The sequence below is a fragment of the Emys orbicularis genome, chromosome 6, assembly GCF_028017835.1.
Source record: "Emys orbicularis isolate rEmyOrb1 chromosome 6, rEmyOrb1.hap1, whole genome shotgun sequence".
NCBI classification, from domain to species: Eukaryota; Metazoa; Chordata; order Testudines; family Emydidae; genus Emys; species Emys orbicularis.
In genome coordinates, this window is record NC_088688.1 from 128,548,674 (window position 1) to 128,563,584 (window position 14,911).

Genomic DNA, 14,911 nt, shown 5'->3' on the forward strand with positions numbered 1-14,911 from the left:
ATGTGAAAAGTATTTTATAGTACATGTTTGAAGCAATGGTAACATCTTAATTTGTATAAATTATGTTAAAGACAAAAGAATGGCACAGTGCGCAAACGCACATTGACCTCCACCGAAGTAAAGGATAGGTACGTAACAAAATTATAACAAGAATAGTGCCTCTATTCAAGTACCGCTTGGTTTGAAACACGTATACATAGCTGTTAATATGTGTACTGAAAATACTGCCACTGGGTAAGTGAAGGAGCTGAAGGCCAAGTGAGTTCAGATGGGCATTGGGATCATTTTTTATTCCTGATCTGTCTGTCACCTAGCCATAAAACATGGACATATAAATCTGGGAATGAGAACTCTATTATATTGTTTGCATTTAGTTTATTCATACAAAGTTATTTTCTCAAGCCTTCAAAAGGAGAGAATTAATGCATTGGTTGAACTTTGGTGTCACTTTTGCTTTCCATCTTGTTAAAATTAGCCATTTTGCTGCTATCACAGCCCCTAAAAAAACACTTTGTCCCAGAAGAGAGGGTTGTATAAACAGGAATCTGTTGTAACACAAGATGCACAGAGCTCTGTGTAAGCTTGAAAGTTTGTGTCTCTCGCCAAGAGAAATTGGTCCAATAAAAGATATTATCTCACTGACCTTGTCTACCACAAGATAAATCAATTATAAACAAAATTAACTATCATTAGGCCCTAGTTCCAGAACAGGGTTTATATAGGTTATTCCCATAACACGTGGTTTCATAGGGCTGTGACAGCTATATACACCAATGTGTGGGAGGAGGTATAGTAGCAAAGCTATTTTTCACCTTGTAGGTGTTGGGTAAAGTCTTGTATTAATGCATGGTATAGCATGTGTACTGTATATAAAGCTGTATATGCAATTTCAGTTTGCACTATTTTATTTGAAAAATACACCCTTACTAAATACTACCTAGTTTGAGTAAGTCATCTTGTTTTATCATTAGTTTTTATGCTACCTGTCAATCCTCATGGTAAAGGCTAGGCAGGTAGATTCTGTGCTAGCACTTCTACGTTTTCATGACAGTTTTGCAAGGCAGTAATACTATGTAAATTGAATAGAGACAGTATTGTAAGGCATATAAATATGTGGAAATTTTTGAGAGCATGACATGTTAATGTTACAATTAAGCTAGGGTGTTTTGGCATGGAGCTTCCTTTAACAGTAAGACAAAAATGAAGAACAATTGGAGGGAATCCTGCAGAAATCTGTTTTTTTCCTCCCAAAAGTCTTTCCATAAGGTGTCCTAAAAGGGCGTGATGGGCAGTATTGACCATTCTCTGGGCATTATCTAACTTCTGACACCAATTTTAGTCAATTATTTTCAGGTTCCAATCTCTCTCTCTCTCTCTCTCAATTTGCAACCACAACTTGGTCTCTGGGTCATATCTTTAGCCCTTTTGCTTATACCAATCAAGTCTGTCACCTTTTTGTCAACATTCATTGTTATTGGTATTGTAACAGTGTGAACTTTCATCTGCTTTCCAGCATTTGAGCTCACAGTTATGGTGGGCCTGCTAGACCCCCATTTTTACACAGTTCACTACTCTTGGCTGCTTTAGAAAATTATTTGTTTGATGCACCTATATGTTCAGAGGCTTTCCCACTTTGTTTATTTGGCAAATGTCTTACAGACATAATAAAGAGAACTGGGATAAGCAGTCTGCTTCTTCGAGTGCCCTCTGCGTATTCCCACTCTTGGATGTGCCAGCCTGGTGCAGCTAGGATGGTGGAATTTTCTAGTAGCAGTGCCTGTTGAAAGCACCTCATATCTCCCCTCCTCTGCCCCGAGCCTGCATCAGTCTAGGGATGTGTGGCGATAGGAGGGTATTGGCACCACTGCTGCCTTAGTTCCTTCCAACTGTCACTGAGTTAAGATGTGAACCACCTTAGTTCTGTTTCTGTCCGTAGTTAGTTCCATTGCCTACCTGCCTGACGATAAAGAAATAGTAACAGTTGTAGTATTTTAGTAGTTAGTATACTTTATACTTGTTGGTAAAAAGATTAAAATTAGATTAAAAATTAAATTAAAATAACGTAGTTAACTTGACGATCATGATGGGTGACATGAAGAAGCTCAACTTCAAAAAATGTGCATTGTGCCTGGCAGTCTTTCCTTCCTCCGACATGTACTCTGGTGCTTAAAATGTTTAGGCAAAAATCACTTGCCAGAATGCTGTCAGATATACAGCACATTCACCCCCTGAGCCAGGAAGGACAGACAAAATAGACTTCACATTCTTCTGTTAAAGGAGGTGCTGTCTGCTAAGCCTGCAGGATCTGAAAGCTCAAAAGGATCTGGCTATAAAAGCAGGTGACCAGAGTCAGCTTCATCTACTTCTAGATCCAAAAAGTCATCCAGATCAATGACAAGATCTTCAGTGCGAGGTTCCTGTTCAAAGTCAGCTGAGGCCCCAATGATCAGGTCGTCTGAACCAACCTCGACAGTAGTGCAGTCTGCATCAGTCCTGAATCCGGACAAGCATCATAGGGATCCACATGACACACCTGGAACATTTGCCTTGGTTTTGAGGAAGAGAGTGATTTAAGCTTGCCTCCAGCAGCTCCTCCAATCGGCCAAATTCCTTGGCTTTATTTCCACTTCCACCCCAGGCCCTGACAGGGTCACCAGGGGAGATCTTTTTCCTGTCTTCTATTTTTAGAATTCCTACATCATGGGCTTTACCAATGGCTTCAGTGTTGGATCCGGGATTGGATCTGAGGTTGGAGTCAGCCAATATGGCCACAGCATCTAAGAAGGCATAGGGTTTGCTGCCAGCTTGCCAAGTCAGGTGTCAATCACCAAAGGATATCCAGGGAATTATCTACTTGAACAGCTAGTCAGTATCTCACAGCAAACTGAAAATCGCCTTAGGGAACCCCTTATGGAATTCCTTTGGGAAGCCATGTGGAACAGCTTTTTGCCTTCCAGTGCCAAATTTGAATGAAAGAAGTCAGGAAGCCAATCGTTACATGCACAAATGGTATAGAGAGGGGTATATGGGATTCACAGAGCATTAAAATGCCTTCTGGAAGCAATTACTTGTACTAGATGGACCTTGGGTTCAAAATTGGGTTGTTTCGAGGCAGCTTTGCTAATGGCAGGGACAGATATCTAGATTTTTTGGCCAGTGCATGAAACTTTATTAAATCCACAGCAAGGTAGTTTCTCAGGGCCACCTGTCCTGCCCACGGTGAAAATGGACCAGGCCCTCTCTGCTCTGCTCTCACTTGCCTTCCCTCTTTTGATGCTGAAATCCTTAGCAATGAAGTCCCAAGGATTAACAGCCACTTAAAACCATATCAGAGACTGCATTACTCCAAGCCATATCATAGCCTGGGACAGCCCTTGAACTTGTAAAATGGCTTAAGCTCCCCCAAAAGCTAACCCATTTTCCTGAGAAACATGTGAGGCCTAATGCACTGGGGAAAGGCTTCCCCAAAACCTTCTGACCTCTGTGGTTTGGGGAGAGGGCTTGAAACCCCTGCTGCCAGGACCTACTATGATCCTGTGACATGAATTCAAAATAAATTATACAAAATCTGGGCTGATTCATCACCAGTACCAAAGTATCCACACCAGCAGTTTGGAGATGGAAAAGACCTAATGAAGGCATCCAGTCCATCTGCCTGTCAATGCAGGATTATTCCTTACAATTCTTGTTAAATAGAACTATACAAATAGTGGATGAAAGGCATGCAGTAGAGGTAAATCAGCTGAGGTTTAGATACCAGATAGTGTTTCTCAGTATTTTTCATTGTAAAATTAACTGTGGTTAGTCAAATCTGAACAATGTCATATGGATTGCAGCAATGTCATGTGTGTTACAGGAGGGAGGCCACAGGGATTGGTCCAGGCTTTCACTAATCTGTGAGGGACAGGTTAACAGTACACTGACTGTTTTCAGATAGTACTGACTGGAAGGCGTTGTAGACAAATACAACTGGACCTATCCAGAGAAGAGCAGGAAATAAAATAAGACTCAGTTTTGAAAAATGCAATTCAGTACACCAAGGAAAAAGTAATCTCGTAAACACCGATATTCAGTGCGGAGAGAAACCAGGAGAACAGAAATGTCAAAAGAGAACCAGTGATGAAAGGAAGATGATAAAATAGACACAAACTAGCAATTGTTGTTTTCCTTTAGTTGTTTGCCTTGCATCCTCTATTTCACAGTAAAATCGTTCAGAGGAGAAGTGCATGTTCTTGCTTCAGTAAGTTTACATTGTTCTACAGCATCTTTTTATCTTGTGTTCAAGACCTATATTAATGCAAACTATGAATTTTTACAATTCATATGGCAATATGTGTAGTGCCAGCTGTCTTTTATTTTAAAGAATGAAATGTGATCTGGGGTCTGCCAAGTTGTGATACTGACAGACTGGTCAATTTGGGAATGACCTCATTACATTTCAATGCCTCTTCTTGAGTCATCAAGACAATCTACATGTATGTGAATTTCAAAGAGCTGTCCTAGACCAGCAATCATTAACCCATTTATTTGTAGGAATAGAAATCAAGGGTAGGTGCTAAGGGTATTTGTCTGTGTTCACCTGAATCTTGTTATAAGTTTAACAGTGTGATCTAATTAGCTTGTAGATACTAATCCTGCTCCTGTCTCATAATGCTTCATTACTCTATTCTATTAGAGATCAAAAGGGGATATTCTCATTTAGATGGGACTTGTGGTGTAATAATATTATTGTCCTAATCTCTCTTTGAAAGTTGTAATTCCACATAGTAAACCACCTGGGAACTATCTTGATAGTTTGCAAGGCTAATTGCCTTATGTGAATGGATGCAGGTAGTCTACCAGTGTATGCATAGGAAACAGATTAGTTTCAAAACAATCTGCACTGTCCATTCTTCATCTGTGGTGGTGGGAAGGTCCTGCTGTGACAATTGTTGTCAAAAGACTTATCAGCTGGCTAGGGGAACTATAAAGAAAGCTTCAAGACTGATCCTTTTTATCTCCCATCTGCTTAAACTTTAACAGGGAAGGTCTAAGCCTTAAAGACTGAGGTTTCCAGGTTTAACCTGGATTACCCTGAAATTCTCATGGAAGAACTTGAACAGACTCTATACCTGAACTGTTTATTGGACTATAACCTTTAAAACTGATTCCAAAAAGACTTTTACAAATCAGCAGCCTCACCATCTCTGCTGTGAAACTGACCTAAGGCCTTTACACTTATCTGTATGTATATTGATCTTTTAACTACAGCAACTTTCTTCTTTCTTTTTCTTTTTTATTATTAAACTTTTAGTGTTTTAGTTACTAAAGGATTGGCATCTGCGTGATTATTGGGTAAGATCTGAGACTCGTATTGACCTGGTGATCAGTGTCTGGTCCTTTGGGACTGGTGAACCTCATATGTGGTGAATCAGGTTTTCAATAACCTCTCACTATATTAGACTTGGCTGTCTAAATGGGAGTCGCGGGCTGGAATGCTTAAAGGAGACTGTATTTGGCTTCTTGGTAACTGGTGTGGTATTACAGAAGCTGTTTTTTTACTGGCTTGGTGAACCTAATTATAGAATAAACCACCAGTTTGGGGATTTGTCTGCCCTATTCCTTGCAGTCTGCCCTGAATATAGCATTCTCAGTGTGGTGCATCCAGGCACCTGGTCACACAAGTATTCAGTGTAAATGGTTTATAAGAAAAAAGTGGTTTTCTTTTCACATTTTTTGCCAGCAAAATGTTTTTATTTTTTAAGTTCACCTCCATACTCTATACCCTATTTTCAGTGGAAATAGACGAGCGAGGCATTGTAGGGTGAAAGATTTGGTGAAGAATGTTAACTGTTGGGATTTGTAAGAGCAAGGCGAGCAGAAAATCCATAAATAGTGTGGGAGTTCCCGACTTTGCCTCCTTGTATGTCATTAAATATTAATTTAGCAGAAAGATTTCTTTTTAAAGCCCCTGCCTGAGCTGGACTATATTTAGTACTCAGAATAGGGAATTTGCAGTAATTGCATCATTCAGTGCAGCAATTTGCTGCGCAAGAGTCTGATAAGCCTTTGATTTTTCTGGTTCTAGTTATCTTCAGCATACATTTAAGTAAGCAAATTCTGATTTGTATTTCTACACTTAATGCATTTTGAGTACTCAGTAGTGTCGGAAGTTAATCTAGGAAATGAGCTGAACTTTTAAAGAGTAAAAATGGATGCAACCTCCTGCACAACACTAAAACATGAATAAATATCAACAGACAGGTTTCTAGTGGCACTTTATCCACAGTATGTTGACTACTTCTCCCTCTTTCTGTACCTTATCCCTTACCTCACCAACAAAGGAAGAAATTGTTGCAGAGTCCGTATGCTAGGAAAGCAGCCATAGATCAGAACTTTAGATGGGGCCTATAACTTGCCTTAGTCCTGCATATGCTCATTTTTAAGGGCACTCTGTGGCTGCCAAGCTGTTAATGAACACAACTGGCTGATGCTTTAAAGTCCCTACCAAAATGTGCACTATATAGACTAGGGCAGTGGAACAGCTATCTCATGTGAATCCTTCACCTAGTTGAACTCATCTGTCAAGTTAAAAGTTTTAAATGGGATGATGGTAAATCTCATTTAATGAGTCAAGGCAAGGGGGTGTTCTCATGGTAGCGCCTCTGAGTGATCAAATACTGTAGCAGCCCTACTGAAGGGTTTGCTGGTATTAGTATTAAATGCTGAAATGGAAGGTGTATTTTTTTTATTACTCAAAAACTTTAACCCAACTACCCAAAGATTGTGATTTCATCAATTAAGCCAACTGGGTCTGAGTTCTATTGGGTTTGGAGACATTAAAAGAAAATCAATCTACTATGGAATAGTCTTCATGCTTTACTAAGGACAGTAGTTGTTCTTGAAGCCATTAGCAGACCAGAAAGCCAGCATTTTTATGGAGTGTTGTGCTGCTGAAGGAGCTTTTTAGGAATATGACATTAAAACCATTGTAATCACTTATGCCCACTACACATTTCGTGACCCTTTCTTCATGAGTTAGGGGATTAGCTCTTATACCCTATCTAAAATCTATTAAAGATAACTACGTTCTGCTTATTGAAATCCCTTCCTGTCAGCACTAAACTACCTCAGCCTGGATTCCTTGCTGCAAACAGTCTTCTTACACTCCTGCATAGGTTCAACACTGTGTGCTTTATTTACAATGTGCTATACAAGGGTTTGAAACCTTTGGGTGGGCTAGAGTTTACTTTACCACCCCTCTCCTAGTGCTTCTACCCAACTCCTAGCAAAGCACATGGAGATTCAGAATTCAGTCACTGAGGATTGTCAGCAAGGATTGCAGAGGGTCAGTCTCCTCACAATCAAGTCCAAAAAGAACAAGAGGAATTAACTTAATATTTAGGTGCCAACTTAATAAAATTTTAGAATGATAAAGAAACATAATAAAATAACTTAATTTCTACTAAATAACAAGGCTACTTCATAATCCACATACATCATCTTCACAGTTGTACATAAATATAAAAACCCACGTTAAATCTAAATAAGGTAGACCCCACAGAAACAGACGAAGTAGTAACTCAGAGTTCCAAAAGCTTTAGGTTTAGTTCACTCAAGTCTTTGTTCCTCAGCTCTATACAGTTGTGAGTCAATTTCCCCTTTATGTAACTAACACTGCCCCTGCTTCCCCGTCAGAAAGCTAACAATATCACTGACCTGCTGCACAATGCTTCAGAGTTAGATGGAAGCAGCCTGTTTCCCGGCAGAGCTGTCGGGGAGCAGGGACTGCAGGTGGGGTCCCTCCCGGCACACAGCCCTAGCTACCCCCTCCTTGTAGCCTTAGCTACCCCATGTCTGCACCCTGAACAGTTTTCAAACTTTTTGAGATGAGCACCCTGCCCCTTTGAGTGATAATTTTTGGTTGTGCCCCCACCCCACAACCCAGACAGGCTGGGTGCCTGCTGAGGTGAGTCGGGGTGGAGGTGGCGTTCCCTCCCTGGACCCCGCCGGGCAGTGTTGGCCTGAGCCCCACTGGCCCCTGATCCCCCAAAATAGAAGTCAGACTACGCCTATGCCTGAGGGACCCACTGGCCCATAGCCCCGAGTGCCCCTCGCCCCCGCTGGGCCCTGGAGTTTTTATGGCATGTAGGGGGAGCCTCAGAAAGAAAAAGGTTGCGAACCCCTGCTATACAGCATGCCCAAAACTACCACACTCAATTCCAGACATTTCTAGGGGTTAAATGTTAATTGTGCATCTGCAGAGCAATGACCCAGACACAACTCATTCCTCCCCCTTTCTTCCCTTTAGATTCTTAAAGATCTCTCCCTATTAGGCTTGTGGGTTACACTTGTCCCCCACAACAGGATGGGGACGGGGAATCTCATCTCTTAGACCTTGGGCTTCTCTGGCCCAGCCTTCCCCTCCCTCCCCAGGGCTGCCGAGAGCGGGTTCGGGCCCCGGTGAAAAAAATTTTTCGGGCCCCCCAGCAAGGGCGGACTGGCTAAACAGGGCCAACGAGGGGAGGGGAAGCTGGGCCCCCTTCCAGACTGCACCAGCTAAACAGGGCCGACGGGGTGGGGGTGGGGGGGAAGCTGGGCCCTGGGCCCTCTTCTGGACCGCCGGTAATTTGTACCGGCTTTCCCCCCCCCCCCTGTCGGCCCTGTCCCTCCCCCTCGTCTTTTAAGTGTCCCCAGCTGATGAGCTGAATCACCTTGTTAGTAGTTTAATCATCCAGTCCTTAACCATTTCTCTCTTCTGTTTGGCCCATGTGGGATGCTTGCAAGTTGCACAGAGTGGTGAGTCAGCTTTAGGCTACTCACATTCTGTCATACTTCCATAAAGTGTAGTGCAGTGTTGCTATGAGCGATGAAACAGTTCTTGTTTCTCCCCCACATTGGCTGTATTTCATGTAGAGGCAAGGTGAATCCTACTTTGAAATTGTGGTGAGATCTTTTTGAATTTTAAGTATTATACAAATAGAAGGCAATCTGATATTACTGTGTCTGAGTAGTTCTGTGCTTTCTATTTTACTATTTAGCTTAGATACTGTTTTTCTAGTCTTGATGGAAAAAGTATTGGAAAGGTTCATCTTTATTTGATAGAAAACTCTATTTTCCTACATTTTTCAGTTTATAGTATGGGATATCAAAATCAGCATTTGTCTATTTTTGTCAGTCAGTACATGCATAAATACCACCCCGTCCATTAAAAGTTGCTCTTAATCAATTTATTTCTAATCAAGGGAAATGCCATTTTTAGCCCTTCCAACTTATTAATTTTTGAGATTGTGAAAACTTTCACTTAACATAAGGCTATATCAGATGTATTGTCAGGAGAACATTGGGAACAGAAAATGCCTCTGTTTAAAAAAATAAAGGCTGGGCTTTTTCAAAGGGGCCTAAAGCAGTTAAATGCATAATTACCATTGAGCTGGTCACCTAACTCATGTAGATTCCTTTGACAATCTCATTCATACCTTTTAGTGTTTAACAGACATCAGAAGCATTCAGCCATAAATAATCTTCACCCGGTCACATTCGTCCTCAAAGTGTGTGACTCTGAGAATTGACTGTAAAACAAAACCAATAAACAAGAAACAACAATTATCTTCTTACTGAATAGGTCTTGTCTTTTGTTTATTCAGTCAGATTAGCTAACGCCTTGTCTACACTGTGGGGGTAAATCTACCTAATTTACGCAATTCCAGCTATGTGAATAACGTAACTTAGGTCGACTTACTGTGGGTCTACACCGCACTGGGTCGATGGGAGACACTTTCCTGTCAACTTACCTTATGCTTTTCATTCCGATGGAGTTCCTGGAGTCGACGGGAGGGTGATCTGGAGTCGATTTAGCAGGTCTTCACTAGACCTGCTAAATTGATCCCCAGTGCATCGATTGCAGCTTCGATCCCCGGTAAGTGTAGACATGCCATATGTTTAGTGACGAATTTCTGCTACTTTTTTTCTCTGCCGGGAAACAGTGAGCTGCAGATTCTGTTCAGTCTATGTATTAACAAAATACCGTATTAAATTAGAATCCGTTACATTTGCACAAGCCAATGAAGACCATAGAAATGTACTAGTGTAACTGAGGTCTAATTTTGCCTACAGAATATTTTATTGATTATGTGTAAGAAGGGAGAAACCTAGCTTATTCTTCTGTCTTAGCTGAGTTTCCTTGGCTTGGCAGTTAAGGAATGACATTTATTTATAAACTGAGCATATTTGTTCTGGAGTTGCTGAGTAACAATGAATATGGTACCTGCCATTTTTAATCAATTGCCAGAGTGGAAATACGTTGCAGTGACCCATTCTTTTCCCCCCTGAAATCAGTAGGAGTTTTGCTGTTGATTTCAATGGGAGCAGGACTTGGTCTGAAGTTACTAACTGGACTTAAAGAATAGTACGTTCATGTATTTAGTGGCCCATATAAACCATGAAAATTTGAGGGCTTGATATTTTGTCACCAATATAAAAAGACTGTGTATCTTAGAGCTACCTAGCCATCTTAAATGATTTTCTGTTCAGAAGAATATCAAGATCCATGTAGTTAAAAACGGAGAGGAATGTCATTCACTGTCCACTCAGAATCTGAGTCTATACAAACTATAATCTATGGATTCTGTTGATGGGCTTGGTTACTAACAAAATAAAAATATCTTTGTGAAAAGAAACTTTCTTATGCATGTTATTCCCCCCATTCACTGAGCTTTGTTCCATCTACCAACCTGACCAGGCGCCCATAATTTGGAGTGGTTGAGCAATCTCTGCTGAGCTAAGTCAAGACACACCCATGTGGAAGGCAAGGAGGGTATGCACCACCGGGGCATCACTACTATAGAGGAAGTGCCTCTGAGTAGTAGAAGCAGTGAGTCTTCTTGCAGTCCTGGGTACTTTCTACAGAGCCTTCCATCTCCACACTGCCTCATTTGGGTGTCTTCTGACTCCTATCATGTGGGTACCAGCATTCGGACCACACAGATTGAGTTGGGAAGAAGCTTGTTGTGACACATTGGGCAAAACACCTGGGCTAGACCACTCTGTCAGAGGAACATCCAGCTGAGCTCTCCAGTGAGGCAGGATCCTGCTAGCTAAAGGGAGGGGAGAAAAGGGGGCAAATGAGAATTCAGGGGTGGGAGGGGGATAAAAGTTGCAGAAGTTCAGAGTTGCAGAAGAGAAGGAAAAGGGATAGAGTTGCAGTTTGACCAATGGATTTGGGTCATGAGGGAGATCTGTTAAAAACTATTTCGAAAAATGAGAATATACTATTTCCATCAGACTTCTAATATTTCACTGGATTGGCAGATCTGTACTTTATGAGAAGACTAATTTATGGTTAGGATCATGCTAAGCTGTCAGCCTTTATGACATGGATTTAATTGACTGCTCTCTCTCTCTGAAATACAATATTTTTCTGGAGGGCATATATAAAACCATGCTTGTTAACTTTTCTAATACTCTAATTTTTACATTGCTTTAATACAGTATCATCGCTTCTTGGCAGCAGTTCATTTTGAGAGTGCCAACTTTTGTGCACTGCCCAATTACCCTTTACTAATGTTAGAGAGCACTCACTAAGACATAAATAAGCCTTTTCTGTTCTGTACCATCCAGCAAAGAGGGGAAAACTAGTCCTGGGAAAATTGTCATCACCTCTTCATATAGAATGAGTTCTGCAGAAAGGTGGGACTTGTGCATCAGAAGGTGAACAGTGCAAAAGACACATCCTTCTTTGTTAAAAGTTGCCAACATAACTCTTTTATGGAGTCTTTACATAGAAAAAATACTGAAAGTAAACATCTGGATATCTATCTCCGTACACAGATGACTCCCATCACCATAGTATCAGGCACCTTTATTGTGGTGTTCAGCTGCTGCAGTGACAGATGCTTCAGAGGCTGTACAGAAGAGGACAAGGATATATAAGGCAATAGAGAAACCTTTTTTAGTTACATTATTGCTGTTGAATAATAAATATGACAGTCTTCTAAATAAAGATGATCATGTAAGAGGTGCCTTTATAATAAAACAATGTTAGATGAAGATATGAAAAGTTGAGAGATCTATATAACAGGTGTTTGTTCATTTTGGGGTGTGGCAGGGGGGAGAATCCTGACATTGGTACTGGGCTGTTACTAGATGGAAATGATGGAATTATCAATAATAATGCAGCAAAGGCAGAAGTGTTCAATAAATATTTCAGTTCTGTATTTGGGGGGAAACCAGATGACATCTCATTGCATGGTGATAACACTTTCCATTCCACTGGTATCTCTGAAGGATGTTAAACAGAAGCTACTAAGGTTCAACATTTTAAAAATCAGCAGGTTCAGATAACTTGCATCCCAGAGTTTTAAAAGGGCTGGCTGAGGTGCTCGCTGGACCATTAATGTTTATTTTCAATAAGTTTTGAAGCAATGCGGAAGTTCCAGAAGAAAGCTAATGTTCTGCCAGTTTTTAAAAAGGGTAACTGGGATTACCTGAATAATTATAGGCCTGTCAGCCTGGCATTGATCCCGGGCAAGATAATGGGGTGGCTGATTTGAGACTCGATTAATCAATAATTAAAGGAGGGTAATGTAATTAATGCAAATCAACATGGGTTTATGGAAAACAGACCCTGTCAAACTAACTTTGATATCTTTTTGTTTGATGAGATTACAAGTTTGGTTGGTAAAAGTAATAGTGTTGACTTCTGTTACTAAGACTTTTGTAAGGCATTTGACTTGGACCACATGATATTTTTTAAAAAGAGTAGAATGATATTAAATGGATTAAAAACTAGCTAACTGATAGGGAATCCTCATTGAGCAGGTGTGTTTCCAGGGGGGTCCTGCAGGGATAAATTCTTGACCCTATGCTATTTAACATTTTTAGCAGTGACCTGGAAAATAAACATAAAATCATCACTGATAAAGTTTGCAGCTGACACACAACTTGGTAAGCTGGGCACAAGCAAACAATATGTGTTTTAATACAACTAAATGTAAATGTATACGTCAAGGAATAAAGACTCTGGGCCATACTTACAGGATGGAGGACTCTGAAAAAGATTTGTGAGTCATGATGGATAATCAGAGAACATGAGCTCCCAATGTGATGCTGTGGCCAAAAGAGCTAATATGATACTTGGATGTATAAACAGGATCTGAAATAGCAGTAAAGAGGTTATTTTACTTCTGTGTTTGGCACTGGTACAACCGCTGCTGGTATACTATTTCTAGTTCTGGTGCCTGCAGTTCAAGAAGGATGTTGATAAATTGGAGAGGGTTCAGAGAAGAGCCACAAGAATGATTAAAGAATTAGAAAACATGCCTTATAGTGATAGACTCAAGGAGCTCAATCTATTCAGATTAACAAAGAGACCGTTATGGGGTGACTTGAGTACAGTCTAAGTACATACGGGGGAACAGATATTTAATAATGGTCTCTTCAGTCCAACAGAGAGAGGTATAAGATGATCCAGTGGCTGGAAGTTGAAACTAGGCCAATTCAGACAGGAAATAAGGTGTATGACAGTGACGGTAATTAACCATTGGAACAGTTTACCAAAGGTCATGGTGGACTCTCCATCACTGGCAATTTTTAAATCACTAAAGGATATGCTCTGAGTTTGCAGTTGGAGGGGGGGATGTTCTATGGCTTGTGTCATACAAGGAGGTCATACCAGATGGCTAAAATGATCCCTCCGACCTTGGAATCTATAATACGTGAACATTAACTTTTTTTTCCCTTTTAACAGGAATTCGGCAGCAATGGGTCATGGCTGTTTCTGCTATGCACTGATATGTTCGGTTCCAGTCACAGTCTACATCATTTTGGTAACAGGTCTACGGTACCACTTGTTCATATGGAGTGTGTTCTCACCTAAACTTCTTTATGAGGGAGTGCGTGTGTTGATCACAGCTGCTGTTTGCATGTTCTTTACAGCCATGGATCAGAACCCGTCTCAGAAAATCCATGACTGAAAGTGAATGTATTGTTTCAAAGGCTGTCATCACAGTACCAGTTGGCTAGACTGGAATCGTATAATGAAAATAATGGTTTTAAATTATCCTGTGAAATGTAATTCTTTTGTTTGTTGGAAAACATGTATGTTATAAAAGGCTTGTTTTATGGAAATGGGTTTGTGTTTCAGAATGTTTAATCAGAGTAAACCCGCCTTTTCATCATTAGTTACAGCTCCCTTATTCTGTATCAGTTATTTCAGAACTCAGATCTTTACCATCTTCACCATTGCAGCCATCTACCATCATTACCATTAATGAGGCATCAAATATTAAAAACTTCCTTAGTAATGAAGTCTTATTGGTGTTTTGTCACTGTTACTCATGGACTTGCAACTTATTGCCTTCAATGTTAAGGGCCTGGTCCCGATCAATGGGAGATGTATCGGGCCTTAAATGAGGACACGCTCGACTATCCTCATTCAACTAGGTAAAAACTGTGCTCATTAAGTTTAGATTTCTTCAGTTATTCTAAAATTGCTGGTTTTGGGCACAATCTTTATATAGCTACTTTTAGCTAGACAATAAAATATTAAAGGTAATTCATTAAAATCCACAGTCCCAAAAGCCATTAGAAATTGGAATAACATTATTTTGAAGTAACCTTGTGGATTTTAGTCATAAGATTAAGGTGTGTTTGTAAATTGAAGAATATTATTTTTCTATTGTGTGGAACAAATAATGGTCAAATCTTACTTGTTTATGCATATTTGAGGTTGTTAATGAGAAGGTTACTAGGTAACGGCAATATGTAATGCCAAGCCTACATTGGTAGATATTTTAATAGTTGAAACCTGACAAATCACTGTGATATTAAATATTTTCAATTCTATTAAAACATATGTAATTCTATAAACATGAGTTCATTGAAATTGCAGATTTGTGTAAATATGTATGCCAGTGCCTAACCGGCTTTTATA

General features: G+C 40.3%; 1 protein-coding gene across 1 annotated transcript in view; it reads left to right on the plus strand.

The window, feature by feature from the left end:
- Nucleotides 1–13,952, plus strand: part of PIGG (phosphatidylinositol glycan anchor biosynthesis class G (EMM blood group)) — a 124,211-nt gene extending 110,259 nt beyond the window's left edge. The window contains exon 13 of the mRNA XM_065406664.1: nucleotides 13,727–13,952. Coding sequence (XP_065262736.1) covers nucleotides 13,727–13,952 — 226 coding nt within the window. The remainder of the gene's footprint in view (nucleotides 1–13,726) is intronic.
- The last annotated feature ends 959 nt before the right edge of the window (nucleotides 13,953–14,911 follow it).